Genomic DNA, 21,800 nt, shown 5'->3' on the forward strand with positions numbered 1-21,800 from the left:
ACATCTGGATTTGTCTTGTTGAAATCAAGCTAAAAAATGGTATTTTGCTGATTACCAAATGGAACCTGTGCTCTCTTTGCAGATGTCATTAAATGCATCGAAACAATACCCGTGTACTACAGTTGGCATGAATCCAAGCCCTGATTATCTCTAAAACACTTCACCTCATCATTCATCATTGTGTCACATTAGTTAAGTGGCCATATGACACCCATCCATCATTGGTTGATGTGGCTTAATTACTGTTTTCCGTGGCAAAGGCTATGCAGTCTGTTCTCACTCAATTTAGTGCCTTTTAGAAGTGAATTTAAGTTAAATTCAAAATACTTTCATTTTGGTAGAACTTTAAGCATCTAATACCCTTAAACTTTCAGTAAAGTGTTAATCGTAAAGGGATAGTTCACCCAAAAATGAAAATGCTGTCATGGTGTACTTTTTGAAACGCATACGACTTCCTTTCTTCCGTGAAACATGAAAAGGAACTATTTATTGAGAAATCCAAGCAGCTCTTTTGCATACAATGAAAGTAAATGATGACCACGGCAGTCAAGCTAAAGGCATACAAATCTTTTAGTAAATTTCAGTCTGTTCCTCACACAAAAATAACAGAAGATTTGGAATTTAGTGCACTTTTATTATGGTGTGACTTTTTGGAGCTCGAGAGCCCCTGGTCCCCATTCACTTTTAGTGTATGGAAAACCACAGCATGGACATTCTTCAAAATATTTCCTTTCTTGATCTGCGGAAGAAAGAAATCATACGGGTTTGGAACAACACTGTGCTTTTAATATCGTATAATGTTTCCTAGCACTTTAAGCAGTAGGCATCAGGAAAAGCAGATCCATGACTGGATTGTTCATGACAGGATGTACAGTGCATGATTCAGATCATTAACTGAAACGATCAGGGCCAACTCAAGAAAGCAGAGAGGGAGGAGGGTGTACAACATAAAAAAAAGGTGCAGATTTCTGAAGTATTTGGATGGCGCATTAATTCACAGTTTACATGAACACCTTAATCAGCTACGAAAGCTAACCAATCCATCAGAGTTAATTACCTGAACCCAGTTTAGCTCCCTTTGAATCTTGTTTCAGTTGCTTAGAGACTGTGAATCTGCAGGCGCCGTGCAGAGCAGCAGTTCAGAGGCAGAAACATTACATATTCGCAGTGGTAGACATTAACTAAGCATTTTTACTTCATTACTGAACTTAAAGGAGAACTCCGGCGCAAAATGAACCTTTGGTCTAATTACACATTGTTACCAAGTCAACCGTTATCTGAGATTTGTTTTCATGATTATCGAATGTAAATAGTTTTATCTCTAAAAACAGTTTAGCCTATAAAGCTAGTATAACGCTAGTATATTGGGCATAGTGTAATGACAAATAAAAATCGTTTGTTAATACCACTAACAAGGCTCAAAATAGCCCCACACTACCACGGTAGCATAATGAGGCTCCCTACCTTCAAACCGAAGCATTGAGAACTTTGTCAGTGTCCAGACAGTTTAATAAGAAGATATTTTAAACATACAGTCAACTTCGTGTATACAGGCAGAAGCCATCTTTGAAATACAGCCTTTACCAGTCGATCTACGAACGCCGATCCAAGCCTGCTGTTCGCGCTCACCTTATCATTCTCACCAGCGCACTTGGATCGGCGTTCGTAGATCGACTGGTAAAGGCTGTATTTCAAAGATGGCTTCTGCCTGTATACACGAAGTTGACTGTATGTTTAAAATATCTTCTTATTAAACTGTCTGTACACTTACAAAGTTCTCAATGCTTCGGTTTGAAGGTAGGGACCCTCATTAAGCTACCGTGTTAGTGTGGGTCTATTTTCAGCCTTGTTAGTGGTATTAACAAGCGATTTTTATTTGTCATTACACTATGCCCAATATACTAGCGTTATACTAGCTTTATAGGCTAAACTGTTTTTAGAGATAAAACTATTTACATTCGATAATCATGAAAACAAATCTCAGATAACGGTTGACTAGGTAACAATGTGTAATTAGACCAAAGGTTCATTTTGCGCCGGAGTTCTCCTTTAAGTAATTTTTTCAAGTAGCCTATCTCTCCTTTATTTACTTGATCTAGTGTTTTTCATTCTGAAAACTTTTACTTGGTTATTTCATACTTTACTCCTCTACATTTGATTAAAAAAAAAAACATTTAGTTCGATCTGAGGAAATCGCCACCCTCTCTGAGACGAAATAGCGATGTCTGATTCCCAAACAAGCTGATTCTTTTAATGAACCTGTTGAATCATTTTCGCAAATCGCACTGAACAATTGCGAAATGGACTGATCCGATTGTAGTTGTTCTTAAACATTACATGATCTGGTCAGAGCAAGTCTACATAGTTCACTTAATTGTTCATTCCTGACTCAAAATGTGTAAGAACATGTAAAAACAAAAAATAACATTAATTAATGCATCTATAAAATTGGTATGTTTGCGTACCATTCTTACACCATATTTTAACCATACCATGTAACCATATTTTGCACTGCGTGACATATAGTTCAGGCATGAAACTCTAATCGAACGCTGATTGGTTCTTCCAACGCCGTGGCACCAGCCAATCAGAAGTACTTCCAAATCCACGTAACCATATACTGTATATTATACACTAGCCTGAGATTGGCACGTTGCGTGATTATAAAAGCTTCTGTTATCCCTCCTCCTCCCCAGCACCACCTGTAGAGATCTGCTATTGGGGTTCTACCATTTTCTTGCATCAGCCTTTCCTTTTGTTTGTTATTTTGACAGAGCTGAACAAATGATTGTACTTGCTCAGCAGCAGCAGCAGCAGCGTAGCAGATCTCGTCCGCCAAAATCAAGCTATGTTCCATGCCATGCCTGATCTGTTTTAATTTTGGATGCTTATACTATTTCTTACAACACATTTACATGCATTTTGTTTTTCATCTTTTTTAAATACTATATTATATATTTTCATCTTTTTATATTTTCACTTGTTGTCATACTTACATTTTCTGTAACTTGAATATTTTAGTATATTGAAGTTTAATGTTTCTGATAGTGTATGTTTTGGTAATAAAATTAAATGTTATTTGCAGATCAATACAAATGAGTCATTACCACATCAAATACATGAATCAATTTCTTCATCCACTAATTTTCCTTTTTGTAAGGTAGAATATATAAATGGGCAAAATATATAAACATGGTTTCATTTAATTTTTTTAATTTTTAATTTTTTTTATTAGGATCCCCATTAGCGGCCCATTTAATGGCAGAACATGGTTGATCTATTAGTACTTTCTACGTTTAATACAATTCAATTAAAATAGGTAAAATTAAAAAGGAGTACTTATACTTTTACTGGAGTAATATTTTATTAGGGTATCTGTACTTCTACTCAAGTGTACATCGTCCACCACTGCATATTTGTTTAGTTTTTTCACCTGCCTTCACTCAGAATGTGCTACAACATGGCTTACTCAGACAAGAGTAAAAATTCAAGAGTAATACAGCAAATAGCACTAGCTCCCTTTCAAATAGCTGCAGAACATCACAGCGATATAAAACGCAACTCCATTTACACTTTTATGTGCAACAATGGGAAGCAAAGCTGAGCAGGAAAACTCACACAGAGAACTGACCCATTCACCTGATTTATACCCAGTGACTGCCCCCAGCTGTTCAGATTGCCAGAGCCAAGACTAAGCATGCATAGCTGAATGCTATTTTTTGGGAATTCACAACCATTAAACAAAAGCGAAGGTGCTAATAGGGCTATGTTTAAAATCAAATTTGCAAGTGTTGAACCCCGGGGAGCTGAAGCCATTTCAGACTCCATCAAATCAACACGGACATAACGAAACTGAAAGGTTCTCGACGTAACAAAAGGCTCTTTTTGTGAAACGACGGCCAGCGTATTGATCAAACGGGATGTCCGACCATCTCCTTAAACTAACATACACAAAGAGAGAAAATGAAGTAGGAGCGCACAGTAAAATCCCCTTTGTCTTCCCTCCAAAGCCGTTCAAAGAGAACAAATTGCCAGAAACTGTTAGATCCAACAGCCAGCGGAAATAATTCACAGCTTCATTGTGTGACTATTAAGGTCTGCAACTGAGGGGCTTCTGTTTCAAAATATTTTGTCAGGCCTTCAGTGAGAGATGAGCAGCACCGTCTGGCACTTTGTATGCGGCCAGCACAATGACTCATTGTGACAAAAGAGGAAAGTGGGCTTTTGGGATCTGGAGAGAAGGAATATTAGTCACAACTCCCTGAACTGCCCCAATCTGGGTTCGGCGGCCCGTCTCGGTTCATTGTGATTAGCACGACCGTAGAACAAACGATGTCAGGAGCTTGTCATGTTGACTGGCCGCAACAGGTTTCTACTCATTTATGCCACAACGGATTGTTCGTTTCAGCTCAAAGTAAAGATCCCATAATGTCTGCTGCTCATTTACAACATTATGTCTCATCAACAGTATCAATGATCATGTGAACTAATGACCTGCTTTAGTACATGGTTGTTTTGACACCTAAAAGCCTGTCAAAACTACATGTAAAAAACCCTATGATCCCCTTTTATATACAGTTATTGCATTAGGCCATAATTCTTTTTGAAAACAAGAGTCTATAAACTAATAGAAAAAGAAATCTTTCAGCTCCTAAATACGATTTTATATTGTTTAGTCAGGGTCATCAGCCAAATATATTTGTCATAATTTTAAGTGCATACGAGTTATACATAACCAGATCAATATGCACGCTACATACATTACAATGCAAAACATTTTCTGCATAGAAGATAGGCAGAAAAAAAATCTTTTGAAATAATGACGATGTTGGCTGCTTTGACTTTACAATAAATAGTGCATTTTTAGTTTTCCCATGTTACATAAATGACTAGTGTATAACTAAGTACAGTGGGGAATGTGGCCTACGTCAACTTTATAAAAGCATTCTGGCCAATAAGCTGTCTACATCATCCTTTGTTTTTCCTCTTATGTACATACAGTGGATGCCTGCTAAAATTACAAACAGTACATCATTTCCTTTATTAATGATGAGGACTGCTTTAAATCTTTTCTTCCTCATAATTCCAGCCAAAATAGCATATATTCACCCACTTTTTTCTTACCAAACGTGCATTTTTATCAAAGCAAGAAAAATGTCTGACCTCAAGGCTTCCGAAAAAAAGAAAGAATTCTGGGATGTCAAACTCATAAAGACTTGCGATAAACCGACTCATAGTAATAAACGAGATCTTTAGACTACCTGCTGCCAGCATCTGGTTTTGTACTACATGCACATTGTGTGAGTGTGAGTGTGTTCTTCTTGTAATAAAATGAGTGTCAGACTGAGATGGCACAGTGTTAGAGTGGGGAGGAGACTAAGAAGTGCAAAGACTGTCCAGCTGTTCAGGGTTTAAGTACTTCACCACTTCCTTGATCCCGTCTTCACAGCTCCTAATCTTACTGAAGTCCTTCTGCTTGTCCTCTTCTTCTTTGAACTTTCTCCAAGTGTCTATGCAAACAGAAGAAGGACAGTTTAATACAGATTGCTTTAGCGTACAGTGTGAATCAGGCCTGTCTCTCTGTGTCTGGCACAGAATTTAATTCACAGAGCACAGCCAATGCTCAGAAAATGTATCAAGAGTGACTTACTGAAATAGTTAGATGGAAAATTTGTAAAAAGGAAACCAAAAATCTACATGTTAGACGTTCAATTTCCTCTGGTCTCCTCTACCTTATCATATTTCCTGGCAGCTGAAAATACTCCTAGCTCAAATATTTTGTGTTGTCCCTAGTCTCTTTTCATGGCTGTTTAAAACACATATTAGGAGAGGAATCAGTTTACCTTTAATTCACCTAAAATGTTCAGTGTGTTCAATTCAAACTCAATTTTAACTATCAAAATACACAGTTAAATGTTTAAATCTCACATTTTGCAAACTAATGCGGAACTAATTTGGTGAAATGCAAAAAATTAAACAAACCCTCATCTAATGTGGTCAGCAAGATGTAATTTTCCGGATGCTCTATGAGGTCTTTCTTCTGAACATCACCTGTCTCCATCAGATGCAAAACACCTGCAAAGATTAGAAGACAGTTTTAAAGGAATAACACTACAATAATACACATAATAAACAGAGCGATTCCAATAGGGTCCTCGGGCCCTAATTCTAGTGCCATAGAGCTAAAATAAGCAACCTTATCTTGGAGCTGAGAGCCGGCAAAGATTTATAAAATAAAAAATAAAAAAATATCTAGGTCAGTGACTAAGAATTTGGATGAAATCTAGAAAAGTGAAAGAATCTCTATTTTTGCTCTCCTACAATAGTTTGTTCCAGCGCTGATAGAAATGATGTGCTTAACACTATAATAGTCTTGAATTACCAAACAAATGTAACAACCTCATGATTATCTATATTATAACTTGTTTAAATCACCAACATCACCTTCAACAGTTTTCCAGACTTGCACCTCAACTTCAGTGGCTCCTTGTCTCTCGATGGCAATCATCCGTACTTTATCTTCCGACTGAGCAGCTGATGAGGGTTCAACTTTATAAACCAGGAGACTGTTATTGTCCTGAGCAAGATAGCACTCAGTCTTGTTGCTCTCTGCTTTGAGCTCTGGAAATGCAAGTTAAAAAAAACAACAAAAAAACACACACACTGATAAAACATTAAAGTTAAATCATTGCAAATATGATAACACTGATATGCCTACCTGGACAAATCTTACAGCATTTCCCCTCTATCTTTATGGGATGTTGGCATGGATACTGGTTGGGACACGTGATGCGCCTGCATTCTTGAAAGCCATCCCTGCAGGTGCACAGAATGCACTCCAAGACCTTCCCTAGCGCCGGGTGCCACACGTCACCATGAGAATAGGTCTTGCCACTGTACACACAAGCTTAGACAAAGTCAGAAACCCTACATTACTTTGACAGGATATGACTTTATTGGATTTTGATAAGCAATTCCTCACATTTCCAATCAGTGGTTTTTCATACTGTGCTTCACCGGGTTATCGTCGTTCTAAACCTCGCTTTTAACCCTGGGTAAAGGAACGTTTCACACTTGAAATGTAGAAGTGGGGTTAGCACTGCCCCACAACCCGGGGTTATATGCAGAGTTAGCATCGCTTTTGCGGTGTTAAACCCACATTGCGGTGCCAAACCTGTAAAATGGTGATGCGGTTACAGCTAAATGCTTAACAACAGACAGCCAATCGCTTGCCTCATATTCACATGCTTTGTGCATCACAGAAACACTACGTGTTATATAAACAGTAGGCTATGTTTCAGCATTTAAGGGGGAAAATGTGAAATGGTGACATGAAACGTGACCATTTTATTCTTACCTTTAGTTCGAAAAGTCCATTCAGTAGTACAGTCGGCAATATATGAGGACGCTCAATACTAGAGCCTTTATGTAAACAGATCGCATGATGTGCTCGTCCAATCAAAGACACTGACACCCGCAAATATACATATAAGAACGTTAACCTAGGGTTTAGGAATGTACAGTGTGAAACAGCAGCTTATAAATACCCAGGATTAGTTGTTAACCCGGGTTAATAAAGTGCATGACGTCTGTTACGGCCCTTATACGGCCGTGTGTGTTTGTGTTTCCACTGGAGGTTCGTAACAACGTCAAAACCCGGAAGACTAATTCACCAGTGGTTCCCTTAAAATTTTCCTATGGGATTTTATAATGGGGTTTAATATAAGGTCTGTCGTTTTTTATTAAATTAACATACCAGCTTCAAAATCCACGCTTTCGATATGGGTGTGTGTAATTTAAGTTGTTTACCATAGACCTTATTTTACTTATAAATCCAAAAACCCCATTATAGTAAACAGTAAAAATTAATTGTTTCATTTAATAAAATAAGTTAATACCCTACTCAAACCTAATTATTTTATTCAAATTAACTTTAGAACTTTCTTTTTCTATCGAGTTCACAAAACTGACACATTTGAAGTAATCTGATTCGTTTTATGAACTCTTAATTTAGACCAACTAAAATGCTTTGCCCATGGCACTCGAAAGGGAGAGTAAATGCTAAAATTAAAATTATAATAATTTTTTTTTTTTTGTGCAAGATTAATGTTAAGTGGTAATGTATTCATTTCCTTCTGTGTGGGCCTCTGAGTGAGTTCACGTAGTGTAACAGCGCAGCGCTTCTGGGTTGTACGTCAGAACGTAGACTCATATATTGGAAGAAAAAAATACACAGAAGAAAATGAATAATTGAATAAGGTCGTTATTTTTGGTTGTTTTTTTGCGCACAAAAAGTATTCTCGTCGTTTGATAAACTTACGGTTGAGCCACTGTAGTCACTTGGACTATTTTAAACATTGTCTTTACTAACTTTCTGGGCCTGCAAGTTTCAATTACATAGAAGCCTATGGAGGAGTGAGACAGCTCTCAGATTTAATCAAAAATATCTTAATTTGTGTTCCGAAGATGAACGAAAGTCTTACGGGGTTGGAACAACATGAGGGTGAGTAATTACTGACAGAATTGTAATTTTGGGGTGAACTAACCTTTTAAGAACAAGTAAAATGTATGAGTACAAAATAAAATTCTGTCAGTTCTGCTTACTTAAGCTTTTGCCAACTTATTTGAGTTTACAGTGACTCATTCAGAAATTGCTATGACTATGCTATTAAAGCATTGTGTTAATAATTAGCAAGATAGCATTACTGAATTAGCTAGTTCAAGCTAGCCAAGATCCACTACTAAAAATATTTCATTTGAGATTACATGATAATTTTTAGTTAAATGTATGAATTAACTTAATCAAATATTTCAAGTAAAGAGCCATTCAAAAATGTACAAAATAAAAATCTGCCAGTTATGTTTACCTAAACTTTGAATTTCTTATTTTTTTGACTGATTGCCTCAAATTTTTGGAGTTTTGCCAACTTATTCGGGTTTACAGTAACCCATAGGAAAATCTTGAGGGAACCACTAGCGAACTAGTCCTCTGAGTTTTAACATCATGCCTACAGCATTCTTTTTACCTAGGGTTAACAACTATATTCCGTCTTCCGTATACCCAGGGTGTAGAAAGACCCAGGGTTAACTAGTTCAAGTGTGAAAAGCCCTATTGTTTACCTCTCTGATGTTTGCGCTGCAGAAGAATTTTAACAGTAGTTTCAGCAGCTCCTTTGAGGTGTACTGTCTGCAGGTTGAGGCCTCTGGGAGACCCCCGGAGTGTCGATGGCGTGGCCCTGACTGAGCGAACCCTGACCTGTTCCGCACCACACTGATCCACAGAATGCCTCTTGTGTTTCAAGACACATAAAATCAAACGTTGTAACTGCATTTGTTTAAATATTATCCTATTAAAGAGTATCATGAATAAAACAATAAAACACATTTTAAGGAGTACAGTGAGTCTCTTGAAAAAGAAAATACATACAACTCCTCTGTTCAATTGTTGTCCTCCATCCTCAAAGGATGCAGAATTGATATCAATTGCACTTTCTGTTTATTCAAAGGAGACAATGGCATTTATTTATTTTTTACCACAACAAGGGGCTTAAAATATGAATACAGCCTCTAACATCCAATTTCGTCTAAAATAAATCATTTTCAGCAGCCTTTGCATCCTATAACATAACTGAAATAGGCTACAATTCTCTAAATTTGAAAAAAGAAATTGCAAATAAATTGTTACCTTTGCACACCAAGCAGCAGGTATCCGGGACTGACACAGGTGAGGAGCATGTAATGAGCTGACAGGTTTTCAATGCACAGAATATATTTCCATTCTTTAATGAAAAAGAATAAAAAATAAATAAATAATATTAATTATGATTTCATTTATTGTACATAAAATTACAACCATAAACCTAAAATGTATTAATGAAGACATTATTACTTGAATTGCTTTGTTGTTGTTTTAAGTGTCTGTGTGTCTGTTACTGAAACTATGTAGTTATTTGGGGAATAGCTAGGGAATGAATCTGCAGTTATGACTATGGTGAAAGCATTATGGTTTATTGAGCATTATTATCATTTCATTTTAAAAGCAGACAATTTTATCCAAAATAGCGTAACGCTCTACTGTTTGAGCTACAGAAATTCTGCATTTTGACCTGCTCTCTCACACTATCTTTCAGGACACTATAAAAACTATTAAACTGTTTGAAGTTAGATTCCCATGTTTGCAGGTGCCAGTCTGTTCCTCCTGAGAGATGTACTATGGTAAATGTTAACAACAATGAATGCAAACAAATACTTACAGAGCAAGTACACATGACACACTGGTTCGACTGACGGGATGGGAAGAGCTCATGGTTGGCAAATGTTTCCCCTGTTTGATAAATGCTTCCATTATACCTACAGGTTTTAATGGGTGCCCGCAGACCAGCAGGAGTTCTGTGCTCATCTGATTATGACAATAACAATAATATGCATAAGTCAGACGGTTCAAATAAAAAAGTACCAGAATCATGTATATAAATTAAATTAATTGAACTCCCACATTAAAAAAAAGTGTTGCAATACCTGCACAATGAGGACAACACTGCTGTGAGTTAGTCACTGGATTTTCACATCGCAGAACAGGGCATTTGATGCTGTTGCATTTCACATGACCAGACTATACATACACCCACATGAGAGTAGACAGAAACACTGACACATTACACATAGTATGTGCATCTGACAAGTGCATGCACACAATTGCAACATTAAAAGTAATGGGTAATTCATGAATGATCAGCTAAAAAGCTATGGCATATTAAAACTTAAAACAGTAAATTAGGCTTGAAAGGTGGATACATACTTCTGTGCACGTACAGCGCATGCAGAACATGAATCCAAAGGGCTCCAAATAGGGATGCCAGCTATCACCTGGCCTGTATGACTTCTCTTTAAAAGTGCAAAACACACCTGACACTGCATGCAACACAAACATGTGATCATTTGATTGCTAGGATTTACATCAACAATGTTATCAATTATAAATGTTTTAATTCCAGAAATATTATGTATTCTGTAAAGCGATAGCTTTAGGTAATGACACTAATAGATATTTATTAAAAAGACAATTAACGAGAATAAAAATCAGTTGTTAATTGTAAAAAAGAAAAAGAAAAAAAAGAAAAAGTAAACTAGATTTAAGATTTTCCCCATACTAACAAACCTTACAAAATATAAGATAGTGATAAAAAAGTGAGACAATGGAAAATCTCCTGATAGGATGATAATATCATTATGACAGTTTAATTTGAATTAAATTGTACATCAAGGGGGAGTTATTATCATAACTGATTTGACGCATAACCTGACAGTCTTTTCATGGAAATGAAATGTTCACTTAAACCTACAATTATAGTGAGGGAGAATAAATACATAATTAGCAAACATGGATGGGGAGACCAAAACAACGTTTGGATTTTTGTTGTTTTCCTTAAAAAAATGTCAACAATATGGATGGGTTTACTAATTTCAATTGAGTCTGATACTGTTTTTGCCCCTCCTAGTTCTTTCTATTATATATTAGAGTCTGATACTGCCTGATTTACTTTTTTTTTTAGTCTGATACTGTTTTCCAATTTTTGGAAAAATTGCCAATTGGAAATCAATTGCCATCTCTGTTTTAATATTTTATATTTGAGTCTGATACTGTTTTGCTACTCCTGTTTTAAGGCTGCTCTTAGCTTTGCTGCGCTTATTTGTGTTGTGTTGTTATGCAGGTATTATTTTCTTTTAATTCTGCTGTTCTGTAAAGCACTTTGGTCAGCCAGTGGCTTTTGTAAAATGTGCTATATAAATAAAATGAACTTGAAGTAGAATAATCTCGTTGTTTACACATATGCTAATGTAGGATACAATGTCACGGTTTAACGGAATTACCTTTCATTTGCATTACTTTAAAAACACTGAAATGGCCGTTAAAAAGGAAGTTGTATTGTATAACTTAATCACAGCATTTTCAATACAGTCGCATCGCTGGCAGAATGATGCATCGAAGGGTGATGCCCATTTACTAATAAAATATTCGTTGATGGAGTCACTTACCTTTCCCTGGTCGTATTGCATCTGTTTCACCCTGAACGACGCATCGCATTGTGACCAAAATGAAAAGATGTCTCAAGTAGGTCATTCTTTTCTTCATATTCCAGAAAACCGTGGACATGTAGGATTTGTCTTCTCAAACTTCTCCGCACTTGATAACTACGATGGTTTGTGGGAGTTTCTGAAGCGCCTCTAGGTTTTATCAAAAGCGCCTCCTGCAGGAAAACCGACTTGTTCGCTGTGTTGTAGCTACAAACATTATTTTAAACACTTTGCAATGTATGTTTTAGTTATGAAAAAATGCGAACTTCTGGATATTATCAGGATATACGCGCATGAAATCAGTTATTTTAAAAATATATATAGGCCTATATAATATATAAAAATCATATACTAAATAATAATGTAAGCTTTTATATAATAAAGAAAAAACAAGCATGGCCCATTTACATGTACAATTTTTTTAATTATGTAATTATTTTCTGGAGCAGCTTAGCCGTTTTTAATGCTAGTCCTATTGCATATATTAAAAAGAAAAGTGTGCAATGACAGTAATATAAAAAACTAAACCTTTTTTCCTTTTTTTAATCCAAACTGCTGCACACTATTAGTATAATGCACATTTGGAGTTTATCACATGAAATCTGTTATTATCCTGATATACGTTATGATATGTTATACATTATACTGTATATTATATATACGTTATATATGAATGTTTTATTGTTGGTCCTGTTGTAAATATATTAACATTAAAATTGACAATGGTATAAAAAAAACTACTCACTGAGTTACAATCAATTTTCTAAAATTATTTTCATTTTAATTTGTTCCTATTTCTTTTCTTCACCTTTCAAAACATTAACATTCCATAATGACAAATGCTAAACTATTTCAGGTAAAAATATGAGATCATTTCTTTTAAAGTATACTTTCTGCAAATTACCAACCATTTATTTGATTGTGACAAAACACTCAAAAGACATAACAGCCCAACTCTTGCCATATTAAAAAAAGTAAAAGTTAATTAATGATGTGAAAAAGGATTCTTTGAGGCAATCCCTCGAAGGGAATATACTGTTTATGTCAGAGAAGAATATGAGATAAAACAAATGCCTCTAGAAATGTAAGTTTTCAGCACATGATGAAAATAAATGTAACCTAAACTTTATATTTCTGACAGCAATGACATATGCTGTTTATTTGTATTCAATACAAAAGATCATATTTTGTTGCCATCTCTCCAATATCTTAATAGTAATTTGTTGCAGTCTCTAGTAAAAGCAGAAAGTAAAGCACCTGTTAATTTAGATTACACGTCTTCTCAGTCTCAATCTGTTCTGCTTGTTCCACTCTTTTCAAATGGGCCGTCCTGTACTTCCTTTTCATGTCCTTCAGCAGAGTTAGTGCTTCTTCATATTCTCTCTTACAAATATCATTCCCTCCTTTGAGTACATTATCTGCATAGAGAATATATGAAGTTGCATTTAATATCGTTCTATGAGCAATGCTGCATTGAATATCAATTTATTCATATTAACAGTAGTCTGGAGGTTCCCTAGATGCCATATCCACAATCATTGCACTGAAGTTCATTTATGCAGCACAGTCCAACACACTAGCAATCTGTTAAGTGTTGAAATAATAGAGGAACAGCTGCAGAGCCAAATAGAGCATTTCAAAGTAAACAGTGCCGCACAATCACTATAACATCTCAGTAGTGTTCTTGATAGTTGACCTGCTAGTTGATGATAACATTTAAATGCTGCTCCTGCTGAAATAGCATCTTGACTTGCTTAATTACACTGGGTTCCATCTCGGTTTTGTCATTTTAATAAATAAGTGACATTTCAAAGCCTGCCATAAAATGACAAAGGAAGCATCGGTTACCTAAGGGAACTTTGCTTATTGTTTTCTTCTCCTTTATTTGGGCGAGAAGTTCTTCAACTTTTTCTCCCTTTGACTTCTTAGGTCTCAAAGGTGGCAGATTTCTAATCTGTGAAAAGAATGTTCCTGCTGTGTTACTGATAACAGATGACCCAGGATTCAATAATGGCAGTAATATCTTATTCAGTGTAGATGATGACTGCACCGTATAGAGCCGATGAATGACCACTGACCCTTTTCTCTCTTTTGGCGTACGGCTTCTGAGGAAGGTCCAGATTTGCTTTAGAATCTCTATACACAAGCAGGTTCTTGAGCGTGTGCTCCAAAACCCTTACGGCGTGTTGAATTCCTGCGTCGAGAAAAATCAATGACAACACGAACAAACAAAACGGCACGGGTTAAACAAAGAGTTCAGGAAAAATCTTACCAGAAATCTCAGGCATTTCTGGCTCAGATGTGTCATCAAGTAAGATTTCGTAACCAATCAGTTTTTCTGGACAAGCTTTATTGGCTTTCATTTCCAGGCTGGTTTGCTTTGGATCATCGAGCTCTTCTTGGTATTCAGATTGATTTAGGCCATTAATCTGGAAAATAAAATAAAACAAAAACGTTTTCTAACATGCGTATCATACAAGTCTTGATATGTAGATTTAGGTACAAACAATTACCTCTGTTACAAAGAACGGCTCTGCATCTTGATTCGCCTCAAAGGATATGTCTGCACTTGCCAAGTCTAAATGCTCCTGGCCCATGGCAATGTCTTCCTCGTCTTCAATGCTCGTTTGAGACGATAAGCCAAATGCATGCATTAACCCATACTCTGAGGGTTGAGGACTTTCTTCTCCAGTATATTTCTTTGGGCAGAGTGGTTCTGTAGCATGTTGATTTTCCATGATTGAAGGAAATTTTGGTATGTTTGGAATTGTAGTTCTCACCTGAAAATGTAAGTAGAAGGTAAACTGCTTCTGAAAAGACTTAAGACTTAAAAGAAAACATTAAGTGCTAAATCCAAACTTCTAAAGTTGTGACACCTTTCTTTTAGGATTGACAGGGAGTTTAATATGTCGCTTAATGCGATCCGTTGTCTTTTTGCGCCTTATCTTAATACCCAGCTTGTCTTGAAGAAAACAGGTCAGCATTGGTGGGTCGCCTGTATTGAAAAACACAGAAAGAAGATGTACTTTTTTTTGTGTCAGATTTAGTTCATTTAAAGCCCTAGCAATGAGCCTGCCCGAGGATGTGTGAGCTTACCACTTCTCTGTGTTGTCAAGGGGTTTGAGTGAATAACAAGCTCATTGAGCTTTGGAAACAATGCCACAGGCAACAATGCCTCTTCCTCAGCTATCTAGAGGGAAAATTGGAAAAAAGCTCTGCTGTCAATGACTTAATTCAGCTGTCTATGTTTGTAAAAAATCAAAGACACAGAAACAAATACACAGACCTCATTGTTGGCCAAAATCAGATGACGAAGTTCCTGAAAAGGTAGACGGAGATCCATAGAGCATCCATCCTCCTTTCTCTGATCATCACAGTATTTTAAGGGACCAGAATGTATTTCAAGACATGCTTTGTCCTCCTATTGCATATACAAGTTACATTATAAAATGCTGATGAATATCAATGATAATATTGAGAAAAAAAATGGATATGACTATAGACATCCAATCCTACTTCCAGTGTTTTTTCTGGTTTTTGCTGGCTCATGGTGATTTCAGAGACTATTTGGCAAAGAAAGGGAAAAAAATGAACAGATAAACAATTTGTTTTCCAACCTAAATTTTTATTATTATTATTATTATTATTATTATTAAATATACTAACACTTTATCCTCTTGTCATTTGTCAGGCTCACGCTCTGTCTGATGCTAATGCCTGGCATAATGCCTGTCTGGTCATCTTGTAATGTTGCCATTTGTTCCAAGAATGGGACTCCTGAGATACAATTTCCTTGTAAGTTTAGATGACAAAGCCTAAATGCACAAAAAGTAAGATAAAACGAATTTAAGAGAGAATGTGAGAATCACTTAAATGGTTCCTAAACAATGTCAAATGTAAGCATCATACTTTTGCAGTTTCCTTAATTATTAATAAGTTTATAAATTATAAATTTAAAAACAAAACAGAGCCCTCTAATCACTTAGACACATTCATGTTTACAACACGGGTAATTTCCTTGGGCTACAGCATTGTTTGGTAAAAATAAACTGAGACTGATTTGATAGGCTATATGTTACTAATAACTGATTGTAATGAGTGCACATTTTGTTTAGAAATTTAGGATTATTTAAATTAAGAGAGATTTTGTGCTAAATAGTATTGCTATTTTGGCTGATTATTATTACATAGATAAATGTAGATTATAAACTCAAATGTTCTTGCATATATACGTATGCATATATATATATATATATATATATATATATATGATAAAGATTCCACTATATATCCAAAGCACCTGCCACATCCAGGACTTCAAAATGAAATGATCTGTCTTGTTGCATGAAATGAATTCATTTGAACACTCCAGAAACTTATGCCACATATTTCTCTAGAAACAGCTTACTAACCTTTGTAAGTTAGCAAGACTCATAAACACTCCTGGAGATGATAATTTGTTCTCATCAAGCATCAATACTTCAAGTTTTTGAAATAGCAAGGAACCCTGTTGAGTGCTCCTAAGAAAAGGGAAAAATGTTCTAAGGTAATTTCAAACATTCAAAACTGCACTGAATCTTCTTGTGTAGTTCTTTTACAAAGCTTTAGACAAAAAGTCACTTGTGACTTAATGTTCCATACTTTTAAAATAAAGGGTAAGCATAGCATTTCTAAGCACATATGCTACTTAGATAAAGTCTTTAAAAGAGATTTTAAAGTCTCTTTTACTTTTCTCCAGGGCAGGTACAAGGTCCAGCCATATTAGGTGGAAGCATCTGCAGTTGGTTTCCAGTTAGATGGAGCACCTTCAGACGTGCTAACAGGCCTAGATTTAATATACTTTCTCCTGATATGTTATTGAAAGATAAATCCAAAACCTGAAACAAAGTAATAATGTCACGTTTTTTAGATCATCACAACATTCACATCTGCTTTAATCGTTCAAGAGCAGAATACGATCACAACCCAGTATTTAAGCAAACTCACCTCCAATCTCTGGAATTCTTCAGCATGAATATCAAAATTACGGAGACTGTTCAGTGATAGTTCCAATTCCCTTAGTGCAGGAAACCTGTCAAAAGGCTCTAGGAAAAAATATATATATATATATATATATATATATATATATATATATATATATACACACACGCACACACATTTTACACTTGTTACACTAGAAATATCAAAAGAATATAACAAATATTTGATTACCTAAAGTTAAATGGTTATCTGAGGCATTTATGTAAGTAATGTGATCAAATTTTTCCAAACCCTCAAGTTTGACCTATTTAAAAAAAAGAAAAATCATTTTGTGATGTAAAGGCAGATGGCTTAAAACATTAGTTCTTAAACATTTTGACTCCAAGGCAAACCCCCCAACACACACACACACACACACACACACACACACACAAGACAATAATCTCCATAAGTTATTATCTAAAATTTACGTAGTTTTAGCTTATATGAAAGATTGTTTCCTGAGTCCCCCTGGTAAAGAACCGCTAAACTAACAAAGTAACCTTAAATAATGTGTTTTATACAGGGCTTACCATTTGCAAATGCTGCCCACTGATGTTAACAGAACAGAGGTCGGAGGGCTTATCCACACAATGCAGTGTAATCTGAAGTATAGTGGAAGTGTGTGTTAGTAAGAGATATTGAACATCAGAGTCACATGTGAAACCAATGAATGAAAGAATTAGTAGCAGAGTAACTAATGTGAACGCATTCTTACTAAAAGTTGAGCATCTAAAGTGCTGCTTGCACTCTCTGGTCTTCCCTTTTCATGTTTCCCGGAGTGCACTTCGAAACACGATCCTGAAACGTTTTTCCTTTTTGATATTCCCTCTTCCAATGTATTTCTGTGTGCTACTAGCCAGTGTCCTGCCCCTTTAAAAAAATAAATAATACCTCAGTGCACTGTTTAATAGATGCAATTATTTATTTAAATGTTAAAAATTCAGAGGCATGTTTGCACCATAGTCCGTAAGATTTTTTTTAAAGAAATTAATTCTTTTATTTAGCAACGGTGCATTAAATGGATTAAAAATGACTGTAAATACTTTCACGTTGTTAAAATAATTTCTAGTATAAATAAATGCTGTTCTTTTGAACTTTCTATTCCTTAAATAATCATATTAAAATTAAAGCTATTATAAAGCAAAACTATTAACGTTAACTGTCTTCGACATTGATAATAAGAAATGTTTCTTGAGCAGCAAATCAGCATATTATAATGATTTCTGAAGGATTAACTTATTTGACACTAAAAACTGGAGTAACGATGCTGAAAATTCAGCTTTACCATCACAGGAATAATACTCACCTTCGTTTCTTGGATGAAAATATGATCTTGTTGGGAAGCAATTTGATAGGTAACTTTCTCCATTTTCAAATTTGTAAATCCCAAGTCCTGTCATCTCCTTTAGTGAGCTGTTAGGCCTATCTCCTAGATAACAGTAATGTGATTGTGAACAGCAAAATAAAGACCAACCAAGCCGTTAACCAGATACGTTAGGATTAAGTATTTACTCTGGAAACGTAATTTATATTTACTCGGAACCACTAAGACCCTTCTAGCATGTCTCTCGAATAAACAATACATGAAGTCTGTTTCTTAGCAACCGTAGTTAAGCGATATGGGAAATGTAGTAATTTTTCATCGTTTCCTGTCATCGTTGCGATTTTAACTCTATGAATACAGTTTGAAAATCGTAAATTAATAGAACAAAAAGTTATTCAATATCCCACTGAATTCATACAAGTGAATGAAACAAGTTACACCGTGCTTGTTGGTTCGGAACTACATGTCCCACAATGCACAACGTGTATTTTTATTTCCTCTTTCGTCTTGCCCAGCTGGAGGAAGCTGGAGACGGAGAGCTGCCGCCCTCAGCCAAACTCTCCTTTGAATTAAATTCAAACGGATTGCTAATGAGATGTAATGCACGGAAGGTGAACTGTACAGACTGCATTTCATATTTTCATTTTAAAAAGGTTTGTGGTCGTATCGTTTGATTGAATCGCGACGACTGAATCTTGACTAAATATGTCCCGTTCAGGACCTTTAAGTCGACTTAAATGATTGTTATGTTGATATTAATTAAGCAGGACCAGTATTTTCTCAAGACGTCTCAAAACGAAGTGTCTAGACATGTGCATGAACACTCCACAAGTTCAAAGTCTACAACATTACAACGTGTCATATACCTATATGTTTGCCTATTTATTGTTCTAGGAATGATTGACAGCATGGCGTCAAAAAGCTACCCAGAAGAACCCCAGCAAGCTCTACCTGCACGAACAGCATTATTCCAGCAGAGGGATGGTAAAACATACAGAATTCCTGCTCTGATCTACATCAGTGATGGTCAGACTTTCCTTGCTTTTGCTGAAGAGCGCAGCTCTCCACGTGACAGTGATGCAAAAGTGTTGGTCATGAGGAGGGGATTACTGCTAAATGGATCTCTTCAAGTAATTAAAATATTTCCTGTTCAATATATTTTAATGTATTCATATTTAATAATATACTCGACTGTTAGTTTGGGGTCAATACGATTGTTGTTGTTGTTGGGGGGGTGGTAAATAAGAAATTATTTTTAGTCGGCAAGGATGCATTTGATCCAAAAGTGACAGTAAAGGCTTTTACATTGTTAAATTAATTTTATTTCAAAATAAATGCTGTTCTTTTGAACTTTTTTTTCTTTTGAAAAAAATGGTTTTCACAAAAATAATAACTGTTATCAACATTAATAATAATATGAAATGTTTCTTGAGCACTAAATCAGAATATTACAATGAGGATCACGTGACTGAAGACTCCTGAAAATTCAGCTTTGCCATCACAGGAATAAATTACATTTTAATTGTTAAAATGTTATCAAATAGAAGTAATTTTATAGTGTAATAAATATTTCACAATATTTCTCTTACTGCACTTTGATCAAATAAATGCACCCTCAGTGAACATCAGAGACTTCTTTTAAAAATATTTTAAAAAATCTTACCAACCCCAAGCTTTTGAACAATGTATGATTTCATAATTAAATATTTATATGCAATTTAATGAATTGTCATTGTGTGCAGTGGTCTCCTGTTCAAACACTCTCTTCTGCCTGTTTGCCGGATCATCGCACTATGAATCCTTGTCCAGTCTATGAGAGGAAATCCAAAACCATCTATCTGTTTTTTGTCTGCATATTGGGCAATACCACAGAGTATCATCAGATTGCTACGGGTAGGAACCAAGCCCGGCTATGTTATGTCACTAGTACAGACTTTGGCCAGAGCTGGAGCAAGTTAACAGATTTATCTAATAGCGTTATTGGAGATGAGATTCGCAACTGGGCTACTTTTGCAGTAGGACCCGGACATGGGATTCAGATGAAAAGCGGAAGACTAATCATTCCAGCTTATGTTTATTACATACACTGTAGGTGTTTTCCCTTTCATTTTCCACTCAAAGTCAGGCCTCATGCTTTATCATTCTATAGTGATGATTGTGGCATCACCTGGCAGATGGGGGAGAAAATCCAAATGAAATCCTGTGAATGTGAGATGGCTGAGATAATAGACTGTGTTGATCGGAGTCATTTGTACTGCAATGCCCGTAGTACATGTGGCCACAGAGTAGAGGCTTTAAGTAAAAGCAGCGGAGCAGATTTTGACAACCCTCACGTTGCAAAGAAACTAGTGGAGGCCCATCACGGCTGCCAGGGTAGCGTGTTGAGCTTCCCCGTGCCCGAGCCATCGGAGGAAGGGGAGCAGAAACCAAGTGATTGCTTGACACAGACAGACACAAAAACTTGGTTACTCTACTCCCATCCAACTAATAAAAAGAAAAGGAAGGATCTTGGAGTTTACTTGAATAAATCACCCTTGAATTCTTCTGGCTGGGGCCGTCCATGGATCATCCGTAATGGTCCCAGTGGATACTCCGACTTGACGCAGTGTGAGGAGCGATTTGCCTGTCTCATGGAGTGTGGAGAGAAAAGTGAGATTGAGGAGATAGCCTTTTTGGAATTCAAGCTCAGCGATGTATTGTGCACTTGAAATGATATAAGAGCAAATGAAATCCATTAGGACTTCCTGTGGGATCTTTTATCATTTGCTTTTGGGTTAGATTTACATCTTTCTACAGGATAAGAAAAATTGCATTTTGAATTCAGATAGATTTATCTGAGGTGACTCCTAGCAGCTCTTGAAATCATGAAACTGTCATGATATAAAAACTAAGCTGTCATTGTGATAATTTAATTATGCCTTTATTGGTACTGGCTTAATACATGCTTTACCTTGTATGTATTTATTGTAAGACAAATGCCTGTTATATACATTGACTTTAGTTGTAGGAGAATGGTGTCACTGCTCATTTGTATGTCAAATCTCTTTGAGGGCATTCACTGAAATGAAGTGTCAAAATGTGCATGCTTAAATACTGATTATGCTAGGAAAATAAAAAACATAGGTTATTTATATACTTGCATATATACATACTGATTTGTATATAATGCCATTTGCCAGGTAGCTCCTTAAATAACTTTTTTTTTTAAATGTATCCAAAACGAATGATGCCGTTCTAGTCTGCTTGATTTTTATTTTATACTGTGTGTGTAGACCTTTTTAATTGATTCTCTTGGTTGGTTGAATGTAAAATGTAAAAAAATATATATATATACATTTTCTAAAATGAAGATATTTCTCAATACCACCTGCTACTGGCT

At 35.8% G+C, this 21,800-nt stretch overlaps 3 protein-coding genes across 5 annotated transcripts; 1 reads left to right on the forward strand and 2 right to left on the reverse strand.

The window, feature by feature from the left end:
- Positions 1-4,642: 4,642 nt before the first annotated feature.
- chrdl2 (chordin-like 2) lies at positions 4,643-12,215 on the reverse strand. The gene is made up of 11 exons (XM_056262952.1): positions 12,037-12,215; positions 10,799-10,911; positions 10,519-10,612; positions 10,254-10,399; positions 9,686-9,779; positions 9,428-9,492; positions 9,121-9,289; positions 6,719-6,907; positions 6,445-6,621; positions 5,983-6,075; positions 4,643-5,510 (listed from the first exon to the last, which is right to left on the reverse strand). The coding sequence occupies exons 1-11, from the start codon at positions 12,152-12,154 to the stop codon at positions 5,377-5,379; spliced, it is 1,392 nt and encodes a 463-aa protein (XP_056118927.1). The 5' UTR covers positions 12,155-12,215; the 3' UTR covers positions 4,643-5,376.
- A 929-nt stretch (positions 12,216-13,144) lies between these two features.
- Positions 13,145-18,510, reverse strand: xrra1 (X-ray radiation resistance associated 1). The gene is made up of 17 exons (XM_056262953.1): positions 18,404-18,510; positions 17,813-17,967; positions 17,628-17,699; positions 17,287-17,359; positions 17,062-17,159; positions 16,804-16,952; positions 16,488-16,595; positions 15,742-15,890; positions 15,592-15,638; positions 15,362-15,496; positions 15,172-15,265; positions 14,952-15,070; positions 14,589-14,855; positions 14,348-14,504; positions 14,154-14,269; positions 13,924-14,029; positions 13,145-13,493 (listed from the first exon to the last, which is right to left on the reverse strand). The coding sequence occupies exons 1-17, from the start codon at positions 18,495-18,497 to the stop codon at positions 13,336-13,338; spliced, it is 2,097 nt and encodes a 698-aa protein (XP_056118928.1). The 5' UTR covers positions 18,498-18,510; the 3' UTR covers positions 13,145-13,335.
- Positions 18,511-18,977: 467 nt separating this feature from the next.
- On the forward strand, positions 18,978-21,329 carry neu3.1 (sialidase 3 (membrane sialidase), tandem duplicate 1). 3 transcript variants are annotated; one of them, XM_056262954.1, is made up of 3 exons: positions 18,978-19,074; positions 19,316-19,551; positions 20,164-21,324. In XM_056262954.1, the coding sequence occupies exons 2-3, from the start codon at positions 19,318-19,320 to the stop codon at positions 21,127-21,129; spliced, it is 1,200 nt and encodes a 399-aa protein (XP_056118929.1). In that variant the 5' UTR covers positions 18,978-19,074; positions 19,316-19,317; the 3' UTR covers positions 21,130-21,324. The 3 variants fall into 3 exon arrangements, with proteins under 3 accessions (XP_056118929.1, XP_056118930.1, XP_056118931.1); XM_056262955.1 differs by having other exon boundaries at positions 18,994-19,032; positions 20,164-21,325; XM_056262956.1 differs by lacking the exon at positions 18,978-19,074 and having other exon boundaries at positions 19,316-19,405; positions 20,164-21,329.
- The last annotated feature ends 471 nt before the right edge of the window (positions 21,330-21,800 follow it).

The sequence above is a fragment of the Rhinichthys klamathensis genome, unplaced genomic scaffold (assembly GCF_029890125.1).
Source record: "Rhinichthys klamathensis goyatoka isolate OS25496 unplaced genomic scaffold, OSU_Roscu_1.1 h1tg000197l_1, whole genome shotgun sequence".
Taxonomy (NCBI): Eukaryota; Metazoa; Chordata; class Actinopteri; order Cypriniformes; family Leuciscidae; genus Rhinichthys; species Rhinichthys klamathensis.

Bases quoted from the DNA above. Each gene is read 5' to 3' on its own strand.
- xrra1 (XM_056262953.1), bottom strand. From the start codon at position 18,497: ATGACAGGACTTGGGATTTACAAATTTGAAAATGGAGAAAGTTACCTA. The intron at 15,497-15,591 runs GTAGGATTGGAT...TATATGCAATAG, and splicing joins AACCAGAAAAAACACTGGAA to GAGGACAAAGCATGTCTTGA. The intron at 14,505-14,588 runs GTAATTGTTTGT...TTTATTTTCCAG, and splicing joins AGCCGTTCTTTGTAACAGAG to ATTAATGGCCTAAATCAATC.
- neu3.1 (XM_056262954.1), top strand. From the start codon at position 19,318: ATGATTGACAGCATGGCGTCAAAAAGCTACCCAGAAGAACCCCAGCAA. The intron at 19,552-20,163 runs GTAATTAAAATA...CATTGTGTGCAG, and splicing joins TGCTAAATGGATCTCTTCAA to TGGTCTCCTGTTCAAACACT.
- chrdl2 (XM_056262952.1), bottom strand. From the start codon at position 12,154: ATGTCCACGGTTTTCTGGAATATGAAGAAAAGAATGACCTACTTGAGA. The intron at 10,400-10,518 runs GTATTGCAACAC...TGTCATAATCAG, and splicing joins GTGTTGTCCTCATTGTGCAG to ATGAGCACAGAACTCCTGCT. The intron at 6,622-6,718 runs GTAGGCATATCA...TTGCATTTCCAG, and splicing joins ATGCTGTAAGATTTGTCCAG to AGCTCAAAGCAGAGAGCAAC.